Here is a 21972-nt window from a genome sequence, read left to right on the forward strand (position 1 = left end):
TGGAGGCTGTGTGTCCGTTTGTGTGTGTTTGTGTGTGTGCTCGGGGTGTGAGGCTGCCACAGCGGTAGCAGACCACCATGTCCCTGTTTAACACTGCCAAGGCCAGACAAGCCCCCTCGGTGTTCCCCGACAGAACATTCCAGAACGAGAGGCAACCCGATCCCCTCCTCCTCCGCTTCGACACAGCAACACCGCCCGCAAACAGGGCCAGATGGTGGGCAAACACATGCATTGTAGTGGCACAACCCGTTGTAGGTATTATCCACCTTCTTCTGCCGCGGTGGTGCAGTAGCGTGTGTATTCTAATGCAAATATACCCACAGACCAAGGTATGGTTTCCCCTGGGAGGGCGGCACGACAGAATCAGCAGCACACAGATCCTTTCATTACCGCAACGGGCCTGTCAGATCTAGAGAGAGAGAGAGAGAGAGAGACGCAAAGAGAGACAGCGATGTGTCAAGTGTGTATGTATTTCTACGTGTGTGTGTTTGTTGTTGGGGGGAAGCAAAAGATGTGTCCTCAAAGTCTGTGTGTCATCCACGGTTTTGGTGATCAACATATTATTTGGAAGGGATCCAGCGACAGAACTGAGCAGACAAAGAAGAGCTCATTTCGTCATTTAGGTTGGACTCTTCACTGGCATAATCGTCTCTATAAAATCGTGTTGTTGTTTGTTTTACACAGAATACTTGGGTTGTTCCAGGTGATTTACTGTTGTGGTGTCCTCCGTCACTCTCTGGCTATGGTGTGACTGAGGCTCTGTTTAAAAAAACACAAGTGGAATCACATCGGCCCCCGCTTACACCAACCCCTACCCGAGGGGCCGCAGCGCCCCTCGGGTAGGGGTCGGTGTCAGCGGGGCCGAGTGCACAACGGCAGGCGGGTACTACCGCCGAGACGGGCAATGGAAAGCAAATCCTCTGTTCCCACTTCTCTTATTCTTTCCTCGTATTTATGCAGCAGTAAAGTACACAGTAAAAGGAGTAAAGATGACCTCGCCTATTTTTTATTCAGTCCTCGTTTAACACACGTTGCCGTTTTTTTTCTGTTCTATCTTAAGACAACTACCTGGATGTATTCCTTTTTATTCTTTGAGCTCACATTTTACACATTGATTTGGTGCACCTGATGTTTGTATCAGGTGTTGAAGCCTCCGTTTACTGTTCTTCGTTTTGTGTCTCATAAATACTGTTTTTGTCTGATTTGATGTCAGCGGATATTCCTTGCTTAGAATTGGCGGGAAGAAACACCTGTTGCCTTATTCTTCTGTGTGTGTGTCTGTGCGTGTGCGTGTGCGTGTGTGTGTGTGTGTGTGTGTGTGTCTGTGTGTGTGTGTGTGTGTTTGACAGTCGTCGTCGTCGTCCCCCCCCCCCCCCGCCAGAGCCTTTGACTTGGCCCCAGGATTTGGCGAAGCATTAATCAGCTAAGAGCTGCCGGTGAACAGGGGACACACCTGGCTCTGTCCCATTATTGAACCGTTTGCTCCTGCTTCTCCTCGGTGACAGAAGCCATGTTGCTCTTGATTAAATACGAAACCTCCTCAGATGATTGGCGGGGCGCCAGGGGCATGGTTGAAACGGCAATGTGTACTTTGACACGCGCTTCTGACATGAAGAACCCCCACCATTACCGGAGGATTCGTGTTTGTAGAAGTAGCACATATCGTCGTCTTGAATTGTTTCCCTTTTTTACGAAATTGTGTGTTTGCGCACCTGAATGTAGGCCAACAAAGGCAATCCTCCTGGGTTTGAGTTTCGGACCATATAATCTAGTCTTGAATGATGTTTCTTTCTAGCAAATATTTTCTGTTGTGTGGACTTTCCCTGCCCATGATTGCATTGGGTGTTACGATTGTGTACATTGAGAAAAACTTCTAGCTTTTAAACTATATGGTTAAGAATATTGAAAACAATCTTTTGCATAATATACTGTATGTACTGTTAGGTACTCCAACATACCTCAATGGGCGAGTTGCATTTGAATATACAAGATGCTACTTTGATGTGAATTATAAATCAACATATTAGTGGAGTTGACTCTGTTAAATCGCCAAGATCAATGTTTGCATAGCAAAGACAACAAGCCTCGGTTTAATTAAACAGTTGTAGGGAAAGTCTGTAAGTAAGTCTTAAGATTTGACATGCAAAATGTCATGATAAGAGTGAGTAAAATAACCCTATTTGCCATAATACGCCTGCTAAATGGATGCTGAACTGTTGAGGGGAAAGCCACACATATGAACTGCAACTCCACCAAACACACAAGTGGGTGATTCATTTAGCAGTAAGAGGGCAACCTCCCGCCGTTTCCAGTAAAAGCGAATAACCAAATGAGCAGGTGCGATGTTGCCAAATGTGCCAGCCAACCCAAAAAAAATTGAAACGGAAACTCGACCGGTTTCAGATACACTTTTTGAAGTGTGAGTATTGGGGGAGCTACCCCCTGTCCAGCCACTTGGAACAAAGACCCCACTGGAGAAGAACATCAAGTGGTCCGAGCTATTCCTAGAGGACAGAATACATTTATATCAATATATATATATATAAATATAATGCCACACACACACACTGAGACAGACAGACACACACACACACACACACACACACACACACACACACACTGAGACACACACACACACACACACTGAGACACACACACACACACACACACACACTGAGACACACACACACACACACACACACACACACACACACTGAGACACACACACACACGCACACTGAGACACACACACACACACACACACACACACACACACACTGAGACAAACACACTGAGACAAACACACACACACACACACACACACAGAGACACACACCCACACCCAGAGAGACACACCCAGAGACGGAGGTAGTGCTGGCTGGACTGATCTGACCCGCCTCAGATGTGTTTCTCCCGGGTAGTGCTGGCCGGGGGGGCTGTGTGTCTGAGATAATAATTATCCGGCGCTACACCCTGGTAACCTTGGGTCTGGATTCAAGGCGCCTCTGTGTTTTTTATTTTTTTACTATTAGCCGGTCACGACTTTCACACATGAAATGAGTCGGGCGAAACGAGTGATGGCAGTGATAGAGTCCACAGCGCAGTGTTCCTGGAGGAAGGAGGGCTGGATGGGTGATTGACTTGACTTTTGTGCTTAGGGACTCATTTTCCAGGGCTAATCTAGCTCCTCTGAACTCCATCGCTGTCTTATCCATATTCTCTCACTCACTCACTCACTCACTCACTCACTCACTCACTCACTCACTCACTCACTCACTCACTCACTCACTCACTCACTCTGCTCATTAATTAGTAATGGAGTCGTCACAGAGCACCTCTGGATCTCCTGTCAGATTCTCCCTCATCGCTCTTCCTCTCCCTGTAGATAAGGAAGTTAAATAAGGGTGGGGGTTGTGGAAGAGGAGGAGAACCTGAGAGCCTGTGTGAGTGTGTTGGGGGGGGGGGGGGGGGGGGGGGGGGTCCTCCTCCTCCACATCCCCATCTCTCCTTCGCTTAACTCTAATCTCGTCCCGGAGCACAGCACAGATTACTAGTATGCAAATTACCCCCGTGTACCCCCCCCCCCCCCCCCCCCCCCCCACACACACCAAATCCTTAGCGGAGACGCTCTGCAGGAATCTGCTCGGGGCCATCCTGAGGGTGCTGCTCTGAAAGGGCCGTGTCCTACAGACGGGGACCAACGCAGGCCCTTGTCCACCCCAGGGCTTCTCCGGCGCGACGTTTGCACTCTGGCTGTTTCACCCTGGAGTGTGGCGGGCAGCGTTTGGTGCGTGAGCGACAGAGTGACAGCAAGGGGGAGATGGAGTGGCAAAACGAGATGGATGGATGGGGAGTTCTAGTGAGAGGGAGAGGGAGAGGCGTCTGTGGACCAGAGTAAAAGCTTGTCTAAAGGTCAGCTCATTTGGGCTCCTGCGATGCGGGAGGCACACACATGAAAGTGTCACAGCCATCAGCTGAGCCCATAAATCTGAGCCCAACCGGGCTACTCATCTCTCTCTCTCTCTCTCCCTCTCCCTCTCTCTCTCTCTCTCCCTCTCCCTCTCCCTCTCCCTCTCCCTCTCCCTCTCCCTCTCCCTCTCCCTCTCCCTCTCCCTCCCCCTCTCTCTCTCTCTCTCTCTCTCTCTCTCTCTCTCTCTCTCTCTCTCTCTCTCCACACTGAAGCCCACAGGCGTATGCCGGTTCCTAGCCACCTGGGGCGCTTGAGGGAACGTAAGGCTAAGGCCTATAGGTGCTGTGATATTAATATTGTTGACCTCCCAATGGCTACTTCTACACCGCCAAACAAACAGCCGTGGGGGCGCAGCGGTATTTCCTCCATAGACACAGACTCCTTATTATGGGATGCCGATTTATAGCCTGTGCTGTTAGGGGTAAACACCCACTGCTAGTGTGCCCCTGAGCAAGCCACTGAATCAACAACAAAACCCCCTGCACAAACGCAGTTGCCACTGGGAAACAGCGTACATAGTTTTCATTTTGTTATGTACCAGACTCCACCACAGGATGCAACAAATTGTTCCCCATTCACAAGTTGTTCAAGTATCACGCTAAATACAACCGTCATCCCCTTGTATAAATAACCGGTACTCATTTCAACAGCCCTGAGCCACGCCGGAACGTGTGTGTGTGTGTGTTTGTGTTTGTGTGTTTGTAAGTGTTTATGTATATGTGTGTACGTGTGTGTGTGTGCGTATGTGTGTGTCAGTTGTTTGGAAGTGCAGCAGATATTTTTTGCCACAGAAAAATGTTGTGCGGCCTGAAGTTCGCTTTGTTCCTGCCTTTGTCCTGCTGGCCCTAACGGGGCCCCCCGGGGTGTGATGGAAACACAAGGATCTGACATTGTCTTGAGGGGAAGGGTCAGCTTTTTACAAGAGGTCATTCACTGTGTGCGCGGTGTTTCTTTATTATATTATTCACTTTTTCTTTTTTGTCATGTTTTGGACCTTCATTCACCTTTGACCAGCACACACACTCACATACACACACAGACATGCACAAAAACACACAAACACACAGACACAGACACAGACACAGACACAGACACAGACACACACACACACACACACACACACACACACACACACACACACACACACACACACACACACACACACACACACACACACACACACACACACACACACAATTGCCACCGTAAGCAGCGGTCGCAGTTTCTGTATTGTTGCTCGTCTGTCCGTGAGTTGTGTTAGCTCCTGTGTGGCCGCTGGCGCGGGGTAATCTCAGAACCACTGTCTGAAAAACATTATTGTGCAGAACCCTGCTGTGAAGACCAGGTCAGGGCTGCGTGTTCCCCCAGCTGAGCGGCAGACAGAAGAGGCGATACGCTAAAAATAATCAAAACGGAAGACGGGGTGGGTTGATCTCAGGAGAAGGACGTCCTCGTTCGCCCTGTACTTTGTCCGGACGCAAACATTATTGTTTTTTAAGGTGAGTCTTCGCTGGGAGCTACCTTGAGCACGGAAGCAGTCTGTGGCGGACCGGTTGTGCGTCTGGATCAACTGGAGCACAGTTGATTGATGAGAGTGGGAGCGTTTCCTCTCGGCTCGCCGCAAGGCTACGCGACCGCTTTCCTGCCAAGTCTAGCACGGGGGGGTTCTTCGAGTCCAAAATGCTAAATCTTCCCGGCGACAACAAAACCTTCCCCTGGCCTCACACACTCCTACACAACCGCTTGGGGGGGGGGGGGGGGGCCCTGGTTTACCTGCTAGCCCAAAACTAGCGCTCTGCACCAGAATGTATTGTACCGAGCGGGCGTGTTTCACCCTAGGGCCCGACCGCGAAGACCGAGAGCGCAGTAAGACACTAGCAGCGGCCGTTAATTACATCACCGACCGGGCAAGAGCACAAGACCCCTCCCCATCTCCCCCCAAAAAAATAAATGGCGCCATTAAAGTATAGCAAAAACAAAAACAGAACCATAAAACAAATGGCAGCAGGACCGCCCAGCGATGAATTGTAAACGCTTGGTGGATACAAGGCACGGCAAAGGTCTCAACTTTTATTTCGGTGCACCACTGCTGTCTCTCGTAAACGGATGAACACATGTGGCGGTGGGCAGGATATTGTGGCTGCCCTTTTTTGGCTCTGGGTCAAGAGGTTCTGGGTTCCAGCCCCAGTGCCTGCAAGCATCCCTCAGGAAGATGTACCTGTCCTACCTGCTCCCTAATGGAATGGAAAAAAGCCCTTTAGGACACTTTGGATGAATGCGATGGCGTAACCCCCCTCATACATAGTGCTGCCATGCACACGCACGTGGCCCACTGGGTGCCTCCCTGCTTGATCTTGCGGCAGTCACACTATAACCATGCCACGGTCCAAGGCCCAAGATGTCCCTTCAGATACAGTCCCCCGGGCTTTGCCTTCCAGGAATGGTGGACGCTCTCCCCTCTCTTTGCTGCCAAAGCCCGGCTCAGTGCCCGGCCCCTGTAGGATAACACATCTGGTCACAGCACTGTGCAGCCTACCCTGATACGTCTGCTCTCGAGAAGAAGAAGAAAGACCGTTTCACTATCAGCGTTTACGACCGTCATTTGCACAGGAAGCGAGGGAGGCCACGCCCCATAGACGATCAAGTGTCTCGCTTGCTTGTTGTTTTATGGCCGGCCTGCGGCGTCTGCCTCAAAGAGGATCCGTAGACCCGAGTGAGGCAGGCCCAGGATGAGCTTCTCATGACGCATGCAGATAGGCAAATTGTGTATTGAGAAAGGGGTCATAAACTGGCTGTGTATTGGCGTTATTTTGTTTTTGAGTGTGTGAGAGTGTATGTGTATGTGTGTGTGTGTATCGCGTGTGTGTGGTTGGTGTAAGTGCTCTTTGTTGTTGAGGAATGTGAGCATTAGACATGAGGACACATTCTTTCAAATTAAGTCTACGCCATGGGCGTCTTTCTTGTCGGGTGAGTTTGTTGTTTGCCAAGAGCCCTTCTTTCATCCTAATACCCCCCCCCCCTCCCCACCCGGGATTTCACTGCACTGATAGTTTCACGTGCAGGACGAGCCATTATATATTATCATTCTCCCACTAAAGTCTTAGGACACAAATAGCCCCAAACCTAATAACTTGGCATACTGGGATAGTCTAGGGTCAATTGACAGGTAAGACACTAGTTTGCGTCAGTGTTAGGGCTTCAATGATGAATTGTTATGCGCTTTCCTAAGTAGTAATTCCGTCTGTATTTGTGTGTGAGTGTATGTCTGCGATTGTATGTGCTCGCAGATCATTAGCCTATGTCATCACATGAGCGTATCTAAAAGGAAGGAACAGGACAGGAAACACAACAAACAGACATCCAGCGAGCTCACAGGAGGTTAACTCTGTGTCTCTCCCCCCCCCCCCCACCGCAGCCGAGGACGAGGGCGTGTGGGAGAACGGCCTGTCGTACGAGTGCCGCACGCTGCTCTTCAAGGCCGTGCACAACCTGCTGGAGCGCTGCCTGGTCAACCGCGGCTTTGTGCGCATCGGCCGCTGGTTCGTCAAGCCCTACGAGAAGGACGAGAAGCCCATCAACAAGAGGTGAGTCCCGGGGTTGCCCCGCGCCATTGGCTCGCCGCCAGCAGCCGCCATTCACTCTCTCTGTGTCCCTCCCTCTCTTCCTCATCCCCCTCTTTGTCGTGCTCTGTCTGGCGTCCATCTCTTGCTTTCCTGTCTCTCACCCCAGCTCCCTCTCCCTGTCTCCTGTCGTTATCGCCCATGCTCTCTCAACTCTCCGTGTCTCTGTCCCTCTCTCTGTTTCCATCCGTCTCTCGCACTCTTTGGCCTCTCCCACTTTCTCTCTTTGCGGGGGTGTGTTTTCCTCCTGCAACTTCTCATTTTCCATCCGCTACCCCTGTAGTGGTCGCTGCAGAACGCCTCCTAACAAGGGACTGCCATGCCCATGGAATGCAAACACAGAGGCGGGACTTGCAGCTGACCGTTATTCTAATTGAATTAAGAAAGCTTTTGGAAACTTGACACGGGTTCAATTGACTTATTGAACCCATGACAGGGTGATTATGTCCGGACTGGGCACTTATCCTTTAAATGCCATTTCTGTGCATGCACCAAACGGGCAGACAACGTGCATTTCCATACTAAATACAGTATGTGGGGTTGAGGCATGAAGCGAATAAGCTTCATGCCTCAGAGTTAATTTTGCTCTCAAATGTTCTAGAGAAATACAGTGTGCGATTGTGCAGCTCTTTGCTATTCATCAACCTGGTTATCTCATCCCTGTTATTGAGAGTTCATTTATAAGGTAAAACGTATTATACACACAACTACGATGACGTTGACCTGACTTAATATTTTCTGTTCTTGGCCGGGATACTTGAGTCCCATGACGTGATACCTTGGCTCTACACGGACATTTCTCCTCTGCGGCTCGTTCTGTTCCCTGCGATAAACACGTGTGTTGTTGCTGTGGATTCAGGAGGTCAGGTGACTGTGGGGCTTTGCAGTGTGTGTGTTTTTCTGCTTGTGTGAGGGGGTGAGCGTGCGTACGCGTTTAATGGGCCTGGAAACAGGAGCTGGGTCGTGCACATGCCAACGGCAGACAAAAGTACAGCATGGGTGCTCTGGTTTTAAATTTCCCATCTCCAAACCTGCACTCGGAAACTAAACATGACCCACCCAGACCAGATAATGAAAGATAATGAAAGGGAGAGATTATGGATGGCTTGTCATAAACAAAACAATAAAGCAAAGCAAAGCAGTTGTCCTTCCTGAGGCGCGGATGCTCGATGTCACTCTCTGGTTTGAGCTCTCTCCCTATCAGATCGTCTTTTCTCTTTCCACCCTTTTCCCCGTCAGTCTTTACAGCATTCTGTCTTAATTCTGTCTTTTTGCTGCCCGCGTCGATAGTAGGCTGCGCTCTCACTCTCCCATACTCTCTCGCTCTCTCTCTCCCTTCCTCTCTCACTCTACCCCTCTCTCTCCCGTTCTCACTCTCCCTCACCCCCTCAATCTCTCTCTCTCCCTCTCACCCTCGTCTCCGAGCAGACTGGGCAGGTTATAAATAGTGGTTCAGCCACCCAGAAACGCAGAGTCGCGGAGGATGTTGTTGCCTCCCTCCCCTCCCCTCCCCTCTCCGCCCAGCTCCTCTTGCTTTGTTCTTCTGCAACCTCCGCAGCCTCCCTGGGACTACAGCAAACAAAGCCTCGTCGAGCTGTGACGGAAATCAACAACAAGATCTCCTTTATTTGTCCTTAAGCGTGGAGGGGTGTTTAGTCGTGCGACGTCGCTGGCGCACTCGGCTCTCATCTCCGGGGAAATATTTGTCTTGTGGTAATCAGTGCTGAATGGGGCTGTTACAGTCAAACACTTTTCTTCTGCCACCTTGTTTATTTATTTAGTTAGCATTGTCACGGTGCACTTCACACTCTCACCACCCTCCACCCCCAGGCCCCAGCCCCCTCACACCTTCCCCATTGGACCAAAATGCTGCTGTTGAAGTAGTTAAATGTAGCAATTTAGCTCTGTAATGAGCTACCTGTGGCTCGTCCTGGTGATGGCACCTAGAAAGCTAGCATTTAGCACACATTGCTCTGGGTCACTGTGATGAAGACCCCTCCACCCTCTCGGCTTGATTGGAAATTATTAATCAGTCGGCGGTTGATCAAATCTGTAATCATGTAACAGGTACTGGCTGTTCTTCTGGTGGAAATGGTTTTCTAAAGGAGCCCTTCCATGATGATTTAGGACATAATTTATCAAATATTATCCGTATGAAGACGAGCACTTGGCAGGCTAACTCCTGCTAGACTGCTCTTCTCTTTGGGTACTGCAAGCCTGCATGCCCTGGGAACCAACAAGTGGTTCTTGAAGAGCAGTCGGCGACCCTGCCCCGCCACACTCCAGCTCCTTCGCCCGCCTCATCCACAGCAGCACGCGATCAAACTTCGCCTCCATTACCACCAGCCCCTGTGCCACCACCACCCCCTGCGCCACTATTACCCCCTCCTCCCTCTCCTCCTTCTCCTCCTAGAAACTCCCTGTCAGCATGCCATGAGATCCTCATCTAAATCTAGCTGAGTAAATCAGCTTTTTACCACATGCCAGTTTAAAACTACGGAAGCCAATTGCTGCAACAACAGAAAAGTTATCTTGTGTTAATGATTTACGTGATACTGAACTCATCTCATAAAAATGACAAAACGGATCACGTAATAACAATACTTTCACGGTCATAGGTGATACAGAACTTTATCTTGTAATAGCAAAGAAACTCAGGGCATTTCTGTATGTCAAGGGATACTTAGGTGGTGTAGTAGAATTAATTAGGTTTTACTTTCTTCATGTCTTAAGACATTTTCAGACGAGCATTCGAGCAATTATCGTAGTAGATAGTCACCGGCCGTGACATCAGGGAATGACTTCCGTCATCGGATGTTCTCGTAATTAACTGATTCATTCCGAATCCAATATTAATGTCATAGCTTCCTCGTTATCTAGTGATCGTTCGGTACCAGGTATATTGAACAACAACACTTTTTCTGTTGTGGCAGCAATGCGCATCCGTACGACAGACTGCATTCAATCTTTTTTCTGCTCCCTCAATAAACACTTCATCCCTGATATGTCATTTTTCTTGTTATTTTTTCAATAAAAAATTATATTAAGTAAAGAATGTTCCCGTTGTCGCATTGGGCGGGGGGGGGGGGGGGGGGGGGGGGGCGTACTTGAGTTTAAACTGAAGAGGAAGTGCACCCTGCTGCGCGTGCCGTGCAGCAGCCCCTTCTCGGAGAGGGGATGCTGGATTACAGTTAATAATTAATGTGCCGGGCTGAAAGTGGGTGTGTTTAATTCATGGATTGTTGGTAGAGCTGCCGTCTGCTGGATTAACATCACGGCCTCCTTGTGCAGAATGTGGTGTTACATTATTAAGTTGTTTCTAGCAATATTTCATCATATTGCAAACAATCATTGAAACACTATAATACTTTCGGTAGACATGGGGTAAAAATCGATAGCATAATCGTTATATATGCCACCTGAAGGGGCTGTTATCAAAAGCATGTTAAAAAACTGAGTTCTGCCACCTGAAGGGGCTGTTATCAAAAGCATGTTAAAAAACTGAGTTCATACATTTCTTAGCATGGGTAGTTAGAATCGATTGATTAATCGATTGAGTGATTTTTAATTGTGTTTCTAATCATCAGGGCTATCCATATCTGCCCCGCGGTCCTGATCCCAGGCCTTCCTTAATAGCCCTTTAAACTGGCAAATGTGTTCCAAGTTAACCCAGACATCAGATTTCTTTCGTTGCCTATTGATTTGTATTGATGCTCCCTTGTGAAGGTTACATTGATGTGATGGAAAATCGACCCGTAGAGAAGAGTGAGCATCCATGGCCGCTTCCAAACACTGAATACAAACTGACAGTCCCTTGCATTACACCGGATTGGGGCGTGTGTGTTTGTTTATGTTTGTGTGTGCGTGTCAGAGATTCCCAGCATTACTAGGGCAGATCTTGCAGCAATGCTTGCAATACCTGCTCTGAATGACCACTCGTCAGTCCTTTAAATGGACTGGCAGCCTGAGTGACACCTTTTAATTCGCAGAAAGAGCTGCAGTCATCATTTTAGTCCCTGCCACCTGTGTGTGTGTGTGTGTGTGTGTGTGTGTGTGTGTGTGTGTGTGTGTGTGTGTGTGTGTGTGTGTGTGTGTGTGTGTGTGTGTGTGTGTGTGTGTGTGTGTGTGTGTGTGTGTGTGTGAGTGCACACACAGACAAACAATGCGCACGGCCCCTATTGGTTGAGCCTGTTGCTACTTGACATTACCCAAACCTAAAACCTCAGCTGGTTTTCAAATGCTTACATCACTCACTCTCTCTGTCTCTCCCTCTCTCCCTTCCATCTCTCTCTCCTCTTTCCTTTCCCCCTCTCTCGCTCTCCTTCATCCCTCCCCCCTCTCTCTCCTGTCTATCTCTCGGTTTCGGCAGCAGTGTGTTTTTTTTGTCTGTCTGCAGTTGGTCTGATGCTGCCTCTAGTTAGACAGGCGAGGGAGGGAGACGTAACTCCTCCCGGTTGCCATGGCAGCAGTAAAATGCCTCTTGGGATTAAATGTTTCCATGGTGAGGGGTAATGCTTGTGCCTTGCTGGCTAGTTTAAGGCCAATTATTTCTTCCTTAACTTCTTTCTGACGTTCTATTTTTTTGTATTAGTGTAGGTTTTTTATGCATACATACATACATACATACATACATAGTATACATACATACATACATACATACATACATACATACATACATACACTGTACACATACATACATACATACATACATACATACATGCAGTAGTGCATACATACCTTTGTACACAGATTTGCAGTGTGTGCAGGCTGATATTGGTAATTTTTTTTTAACAATTATCTATACATGTATATAAACATTTATATATTCGGAGGGAGGGAGAAAGAGAGAGAGATTGGTGATAAACCAATCAGAACTGCTCTTCGTTAATAGTGGAAGAGATGGCAGTCACATGCGGAGTAGTCTCTGAGCGGCAGTGCTGTCTGCATACCAACATAGGAGAAGAGCTCAAAGCAACACCTAATGTATTGCAAACTCCACACGAATATTTGCTTTAAACTGTGAAGCATTTTACTTTAGTATTTTACATTGTGCTCTGTGCCAGTTTACTCGCCTCTTCAATGAGACTGTAAGATTACATCAACAACATCTACATCATCATCAGCGTCTCACATCAAAAACTCATTCGTAGTGGGGAAAGCCAAACACGCATAACGGATTCGTATTTATATTTACCCAAAGGGCCTAAATAGATGGATTAGGCCTCTCGTTACTTCCTCCACCCATCTTCCCTCACACCTTGCTGTTCGGCCGGCAAGCACACACACTTGCGACGGCAAACCCCCCCTCCTCGCTCCCCACGAGAAAAATAAACGCAAATCACATCACACGAAAAAATTAATCATTCGTATAGGCGACAAAATGCTTTGTAACAGAACTTAAAAAGAACTCATTCGATACTAGTGTACTTATTTTCTCTCTTCCTCCATCTTGTCATTTCTGCTTCTCACACACCTTTGCTTTCTCAAGCAAACATTCTGCAAGACACACTACCCTGCCCTGTACTTGTTCTTTTTCCGACCTGTTGTTTATTGAACACAAATCGACATCAACTCCAAAGCTCGGCTATCGGTTTCTGTGATGACTTATAATCAGAAAAACCTATCAGCTGTGCCTTGATGTGATTGACTCTGTTGATCACTCTTTCACTTTTTCTCCTCCTCACGCTTAGTCACACAGAGAGTCATCGCATCGCATCACAACAACACACTGTAATGAAATAATAACGCCTTCATGCCGGGCGCTTTGTTCAGCGTTTTCCCCTGCAGAGGTGGGGGTGTGTTTACGAGAGAGAGAGAGAGAGAGAGAGAGAGAGAGAGAGAGAGAGAGAGCATCGTTGGCATCCCCACGTGCACCAACTCACGCTGAGGTTTCTCCTTATTCTACAGCGCGTTTAAGTGTTCCTATGCAACTCAATACGACTCATGCACATAATTAAAAACACACGGTTTAATTATGTTTCCGTGGGAATTCTGTTCATAAAGTGTTTTCACCGTAAGGCCCAGGCATCGTGGGACATGCTGCCCTGCATCCGGCACACGCAGTCTTCCTGCACACATCTCTGTGTATGTTTACGTGTTTATACAAGTATGTGTTAAGTGCTCAAGTCCTCTCTCTCTCTCTCTCTCTCTCTCTCTCTCTCTCTCTCTCTCTCTCTCTCTCTCTCTCTCTCTCTCTCTCTCTCTCTCTCTCGTTGTGCTGAGCCAAGAGAAAGCGGAGAGCAGTGCTTCGAAAAGTAGGACAGTGCAGGATAAAGGGCCCACTGCCTTTAGTCTGGGGCTAAAGCGCTAAATTTATCTTCCCCGGTGTGTTGCGCATGTGTACTCACACAAACACAGGCAGACACACACGCATGCACATACACACACACACACTCACACACACACAGAAATTTGCTGGTCAACAGTCCTCCGTGCACGCAGTCTGCGTCGGTCTGTGCTGACAACGCTCACATGCGCGTGTACACGTTGTGCCTGTTGGATGAGCACTATGACGGGGCCCATGCGCAGTGGACGCCCACAGCACCCAGTGTGCACTACGTCACTGCATACACGCGTAGGTAATCCACACCACTTTCTTCAGCACCTTCCTCACCACCAGGTGAATCAACCCCCCGGGCTTCCTCTGTTGCTGTAGCAACAGGGATATCAAAGGGCATCGTGCATCTCTAGACCTCCGGATATAATAATAATAATATTAACAATAATCATTAATCATTAAAAATCATTGCTTTTATATGGCACTCAGAGCACCCAAAGTGTGTGTGTGTGTGTGTGTGTGTGTGTTTGTGTGTGTGTGTGGTTGGGGTGGGGGGGGGGTTGCACTACTACCAGTGTGTAGCACCCACCTGGGACCAAACCCTGGCCATCGTGTTGGAGAGGTGGGGCATTGAATGAATGAGTGAAACGTCCCCCATGGGGAGCGTGGGGAACATGCACTCAGTGCTGGGGTCTAACACTGAGCGCCACCCGCTGGTTCAATAGGTCCAGCGGTCGGTTTATTACCCGTCAAATAGTTTTCATTGGGTTTCAAGTACCCGATCCATCTCATTGCAAAAAAAAAAACTTGGCTTCCCGAGGGGGCCAGCCACATGCATTGAAGAGACGTTCGGTACATCAACATCTTATTTGATTTGACACGGAACGCAACGAGACAAGAACGTCGTTAATCTCAAATAGCTGAGAAATGAGTAATGCAGGGCAAAAAAAAAAACGCTCGGTGTCTGATTTCCGAGGCTTCCTGCCAGTTGTCCTGATTTAGCACCATAACTTCCATCTGCATAATGTTAGCCAGAGGGCTGAGCGAGAGAGACGGAGAGACAGAGGAAGAGACGGATAGAGAGGATTCCTTTCATATCCTTGAAGCTCCCTGTCTTCATTCATGCAATTTTTGCATTGTGTGGAATAGCAAGTACCCTGCTGGTGTGAGAGTCAGGCGAGGCGTCTGCAGAGGCTCGTAGAAGCAGCAGACGAGGACCAAGGCGTCGTAGTTAATCCTTCACCCTTTTACCTCTGACCCCTGACCCAGTCCTCAATTCCCTCTTGCACCCCCCTCACCGCCAAGTTTCTTAGAAACAGTTTGTGTGTGTCTGTGTGTGTGTGATTAATCCAGAGGTTTGGACAAATGGCGTACATTTGAGGCGTAATCCCTTGAACGGTAGCTGGCCTGTCGCCCAGGTCTGGCAGAGCCCGCCGCCAGGGAGCGACGGCCATGTGGCCAGGAATACCGGCGGGGGTATCGACAGCTACTGGGCAGGATAGCGTAGCGCTGCCCCCCCCCCCACCCACCCACCCCCAGCCAAACAGGTAGCCAGTCCCCACAGCCTCTCTGTAGGCCTCCTTGGGCGAGACACCGAACCCCCCCCATCTCTGCTCCTTACCGGCCTGTATCTACAAGTCACTACAACCCCGTTAGAACAGACAGAGCTCCTCCTAAAGGACTTGAGGTAATTGCCATAACGGGAAGGGTCTGCAGTAATGTGTTGACCACGGCTGGACGGCACCCCGTGGGAACACGCCACCTGAAACAAACAACCCGTGGAATTAGGCGTCGTTAAACCGTGAAGCTGGGGCGGGGGGGCGGTGGGGAAAGGGAGAAGATTACTCTACAAGTGTTGTGGCTAATATGCTCAGACAATAGCCGAGCGTAGCGTCTGTGAACTCACAGGAGGAGGCTCAGCGTAAACCCTCGATAAGGCCGGCTAATTGGTCGAGGCCGCGTGTGCGCTGAACCTTTTTACGGCGCCGGCCGGCAGGAGCAGGCGGCCCTAATGACACGGTACGAGTGTGGCCGCGAGTGCACTCGCAGCTATGTTGCACCGGATCCAATGCAGCACAATAATGCAGGGTGGTTCACCTACCATGGAGCAAATCTGCCTTACAGCAAAACCAAGTTCCATTCCTCAGCGCTCGTTCAAATCAAGCCTCTCTGCCCTGGCCATGATGGCACACAATCCCATTATTTAAATAGATGAAATAAATGCAATGAATTCTTGTCAGTTCTAATGGCCCTGACGAGGGATCGATGACGGGTAACGAGGGTGCTTTTGATTGGCTCCTGCTCGGAATGGCTTGAGGCAGGGTAGTCGGCTGCTTTCACCAGCTTACTTCATCATCCATTAATAGAAGGAAGCCCTTGTGACAAAACTGCTCCATATCAAACCATCTGGGAGCGTGCACGTGGGCCGGGCGTGCACGGCTCGGGTTAAGGAGAGGAGAAAGTATCTGGTTCAGAATGTGTCAACAGCAGGTGCACCAGGGAACCCTTGTGTGTGTGTGTGTGGGGTGTGTGTGTGGGGTGTGGGGTGTGGGGTGTGGGGTGTGGGGTGTGGGGTGTGCGAGCGTTTAATTTTTTTTTTTAAATGCACCCCAGCTGTCAGTCATGTGTGTCAGTGTGTGCGCACGTAGGTCTATGTGCCAATTCTATCAACTTGCATGCCATCAGGTGTCTTCCTGTGTATGCTCATTCTCTCGCTCCCTTTCTCTTCCTCTTTCTCTCTTTCTTTCCCCTGACTAATATATGGGGCTAAAAAGCTCCCCCTCACTCCATTTGGGGCCAATAGGTAAATTGGTGGTAAAAATTGGTGTTTGGGTTTAAGAGCGAGGGACGGTGAGCCTGATACCTTCCTGTTAGTTCTGGGCAGTAAGACCTGAAATTGTTAGGGTCATGTATTTTAAATCCAATATTTCTTTCATCCAATATAACGGTAAATACTTGAGATACGTGTGTGTGGGTGTGTGTGTGTGTGTGTGTGTGTTTGTGTAAGATATACAGCAATGCGTGTCCCAAGCCAATTGGGAAGAGGTCTCTTCAGGTCTCTGCTTAAATGTTAAATAAGTATCAAAAGTAATGCCTCATTGCTTTCAATTTCTTTCTTTTATTCAAGAAGAAAAACTAGCCCCATATGTATTACCAAGCAGTAGTATTTCAGTGTAGTGTTTCCCTTAGTCTTGAGTGGGATATTTTCTAAAAATAGTGCTATAGATGTCAGGTTTGGTGCTTGTGTGCGTGTGCATGGATGTGGTGACTTAGCAGCGGACGTGGGGTGGACTCTCTGTGGTGTGGTGATCGTCATACAGTGTGAAAGAGGATATGTAATAAGACCATGGAAACTCTCTCTCCTTATCTCCCGCCCACTCTCTCTCTTTTTCTATCTCTCCTGTTCCCTCTCTCTCGCTCTTCGCTTTCAAAAAATGTTCCCCTGAAATGAAACGTGAAACTGACCACTCTAACAATGGGCAGGGTGTGTGGTATTTGTGCGTGTGTGTGTGTGTGGTGCTGGCAGGATACTCCATACAGATGCTAGGCTATGACACACAGCCTGCTAGCAGCCAAAGGCCGCTGGATGAGCGGCTGGAAGCCAAAGTTTGCATCGTACATCGCACTGCAGCATTAGCTAGCTCTAGGTTACTTTCAAGACGTTCCACTCCAGCGCTGGGTGGAATGTCAAAACGAATAACACGGTTGTTTATGGTTTATTTATAGTTGCATTGTGTATATTTTTAGGCAGATTGGAGAATCTGTTCTTTGGGAAATGCAAATAAGCAATCATTTTCCCCCAAAAAATACTTTTTAAATTAAATAAGGAAAAGACGTGTAAATGCTGAGGGTGCATAAATGCCTGAGCAGTCTTATTCACTAGGGCTGGGTCATTTTAAAACATGGTTTGTTAATTAGTCAACGAAACGCCTAGATGAAGATTAAGATGACTATCGCGATTGCAATCTCGCGGTCAACCAGCTGGGACTTTAGTAATTACAAACGTGCCAAACGGTGGCTATGCTATGCTAGCCATGCTAGCTTTCGCACATTTTCCCATTTCGTTCTGAACATCCTAAAGAACTACTGAATCACTGTGGAGGAAGTCAGGTAGATGCCATGAAAATAGGCTGTACACGCTACACCGCTCACTGTATTGTCCTGGTCCACATGAAATCCATTGATCCTCAGTGAGTCTGTTCACGTTGGCCGCCTCTCCTCATGTAGTACATGCAGAGTCAGATTGGCGGGCCAGGCGGGGTCTTGTTTGGTGGGAAGACGGTTTGATAGTCTGTGTGTGCGTTCCCCCACCCCCGCACTAGACCAGATGATATTATTACCATCCGAGGAACCGCCGTGTCCAACTCTCTGATGTGGGCCAGGTTCGCTGGACCAGAACACGACTTGTTTCACACCTTGTTGTCTCTGACACTTTGTTGCTTACATCTGTTTCCTCCAGCTCACCGTCGAAAGAGAAACACACTCGCAGAGCCGTGAGTGTGTGGGTGTGTGGGCGTGTGTGTGCGCTAACCCGAGTCAGATCTAGCCAAAGATTTTGCGTGCAATTTGGACCCAGGCCGACACAGCGCCCCACGAGCACTTGTTTCTTTGTTTCGATGTTGCCTTGTTTGATTTTGCTCACAGCACTTGCAGACTGGAGTGTGGCGTCTGTTTTAGCATCAGGTCGAATGAGGGCCCTTTCACTGATTACGCTGCCGACAGTGCAACGTGCAGGGACACTGGTAAATTAAGGTCGTGACTTGCCTACCTCCCTTTCTGTACTGCTGGTCACACTAGTGAGAGACTCGTACCTTGCCTTGTTCAGACCCAAATCGACGTGATACACCATCGCATGATTGCAGCAGTGTATGTGTTTCAGGCTTTGTTTGTGTGCTTTGTAATGCTACACCTTTTTGTTTGTTTGCCAAATCAAAGAGGGAAGTAGTGACCTCAAGTCCTCGTGCACAACTGTGTGTACACGTAAGTCACGCGTACACACACACGCGTGAGTGGTGACAGACCGCAATGCTGATTATTTCTGTCTCTCTGTCTGTCCGTCTGTTTGTCTGTCTCCACCAGCTGTCCTGCTAATGGGTGGGCTGTCACTCTGGCCCGCCCCTCATCTGGTGGAACGTCATGCACACACACACACACACACACACACACACACACACACACACACACACACACACACACACACACACACACACACACACACACACACACACACACACACACACACACACACACACACACACACACACACACACACACACACACCATCAGGTGGCTTACCAGGTGTGTGACCTGTGTGTCTACCTGGTCCAGGCAGGTGTAATTTAGCACCTGAGCAGCCGTGAGACACTGCCTCAACCAGGTCTGTGCACATAGCTCACTCTCTGACGCAAGGCCAAATGTCTCACGGGCAACTGACATCTAACAGGCTGTGACTCACAGGCATCGTCTAATCTCTCCTCTACCACGTTCACAAAAAGGAAAGGTGCTCCTGTGTTTGTGGTAGGTTAATACTATATACCCAAAGGGGAAACAGCATGGGGAGAAAAAAATAATGAAAAAAGATCTCCATGTCAATTAATGCCTCCACTAAAACTACCTATCATCGAATGAGCTAACACAACAGGGATTTGCCCCATGGCCCATCGTTGGGAGCCTTTTGTATTTGGGCTATTATGAATGTCACAAACTGGGTGACGTTGGCGAAATTGTTTGTTTGGAAAAGTACTGCTTAGCAGCGTAGGTGTCGCCAAAGAGAACGAATGAGAATCTTTGAGATTGCCGCTTTAAATTAAAGGGCCCCTATTATACCACCAGGGTTGAGCGGGATTAGCCACTACAAGCCATTTGAAAACCTGCCTTTCCATGTGCCTTAGCGACATCACAAGTGGGAAAAAGGCAGATCTTCAAACGCCTTGTAATGGCTTATCCCCCTCACCCCTGGTGGTATAATAGGAGCCCTTTAAAACAAGGATAGATGAGGGGTAACATGAAGGGTGATGTGGTTCGTTGGACTCTAAACTTCATCTGTTTTCTTTGCATATTACTAGTAATAATATTGGATTAATTTATTCTAAAATAAATGTCGTCCAATCATGGAAGGGCTGTAAATGCTGCCGGGCGAATATACCAGTACAAGTGTACTTGTACTGGAATAGCACAAGTGATGCGTACGTAAGTGATGAAATGTGCACCGTGAAAAAGTGTTTGTTCCTCTCTGACTGGTGTGTCCCCCTCTCCTCTCCTTGATCCAACTCTATTATAGCGCTCTTTGTCAAATAACGTGTCATCTGGACCCAAAGCGAGAGACTTAACTTAGGCAGTCAAGATGAAGAGGCGGAGGGAGGGCATCTTCAGTGCGCGTAGGAGGCTTTATCTCGCTTGCGCTCTCTCTCACTCTCTCACTCTCTCACTCTCACTCTCTCACTCTCACTCACTCACTCACTCACTCACTCACTCACTCACTCACTCACTCACTCACTCACTCACTCACTCACTCACTCACTCACTCACTCACTCACTCACTCACTCACTCACTCACTCACTCACTCACTCACTCACTCACTCACTCACTCACTCACTCACTCACTCACTCACTCACTCACTCACTCACTCACTCACTCACTCACTCACCCATCCCTCTCGCTCTGGGAAACTGGTAAATCCTCTGCAGAGGTAGGTGTACCTGAGAAAGAGAGAGAGATTGAAGAAAGAAAAGAAGCATTGAAGATATTTGCTTAACCAAATCCTCAGCAGCGGCAGCCCGGCGTTTATTCTCTCTTAAAGCCTTTGCTCGCTCTTTAGCTCTAGGTGTGTGTTCACGTGTGTGTGCACAATGGATTGAGATCAGGTCGTGCCAGAGAGTACTGTCTCTGGAGACAGATACACCCTCTCCATCTCCCTCTGTCTCTCCCTCTCTGTGTCTTCCTCGGTCTGTCTCTCTCTCTCTCTCTCTCTCTCTGTCTCTCTTTCTCTCGCTCTAGCTCTCTCTCTCTCTCTCTCTCTCTCTCTCTCTCTCTCTCTCTCTCTCTCTCTCTCTCTCTCTCTCTCTCTCTCTCTCTCTCTTTTCCTCTATTCTCCCTCTACACTCCCTCTCCCTTACCTCCCTTGTTATTGTCCCCTTTCCTCTCTGGGGGCCTTTTGTTTGTGTCCCCAGCCGAGGTGTTGTCAGGGTGGGTGGGTTACAGTATGTGTGTGTGTGTGTGTGAGTGTGTGTATGTCTGTGTGTGTGTCTGCGTGAGAGGGTGACAGTCGTTGTGCATATGACACGCATGTTGCATAACAGAGCGCTCCACTTCATTTGTGTTTTACTGAAGCCTAGAGAAACACACATCATGCATGAACACACACACCATTACAAACGCACACACGCACACACACACACAAACGCACACACACAATGTTAATACCAAATATCTGCAGCAGAGTGTAAGTTCGCTGCGGAATGACCTTTGCTGTGGGATAATGTCCTGAAAAAGCCCTGTGTAAAAAATGCAGAAAAACCCTGTAGTCTTCCTCCCTCTGTTTGTTTGTGGATTAAAGGCAGGCTTAACCTTCCGTCGCCGGGAACAGATGGCGTTACACAAGCGCTGTGTTTACTACCGACCGCCGGGCGACCCACCTCAGTGCACGTGCCGAGCGCCAAACACGCTTCATAAATCAAATATGTATCAGCGGTTGTTTTTCTGGCGACTTTACGCGGCGCTCTATTGTCTGTTTAATCGTGTAGCAGGACGCCTTTATCCACAGCCGCCGACGGTGGATTTTGAGTTGCACTGGCGTCGGGCTCCTTACATCAGGGATGCTTCCTTCCCTGGGGAGGACTGCTGACAGTGGGAATCTAACCCAGAACCTTCAGGCTGGGAGACACAAACGAATGTACTATTAGACTATCCCGCCCACCCTTTTGTGCAACAGGTCATGGTTAAAGTGCCGTGTGCGACCTTTTGACTGAATCCTGTATCGTGTGTGTGTGTGTGTTAACACTGTCGTGATGCCCAGACTCCATGCAACAGAAGGGGAGGGGCTTGTCTCTCCTCTTCTCCTTTGAAAGGGAAAGATGCACGTGTGCTGTTAATCGCCTCCCTTTT

General features: G+C 48.7%; 1 protein-coding gene across 1 annotated transcript in view; it reads left to right on the plus strand.

Moving 5' to 3' along the window:
- Positions 1-21972, plus strand: part of med13a (mediator complex subunit 13a) — a 72864-nt gene that overhangs the window by 11205 nt on the left and 39687 nt on the right. The window contains 1 exon segment of the mRNA XM_056593616.1: positions 7386-7554. Coding sequence (XP_056449591.1) covers positions 7386-7554 — 169 coding nt within the window.

The sequence above is a fragment of the Gadus chalcogrammus genome, chromosome 7, assembly GCF_026213295.1.
Source record: "Gadus chalcogrammus isolate NIFS_2021 chromosome 7, NIFS_Gcha_1.0, whole genome shotgun sequence".
In the NCBI taxonomy this organism is placed as follows: Eukaryota; Metazoa; Chordata; class Actinopteri; order Gadiformes; family Gadidae; genus Gadus; species Gadus chalcogrammus.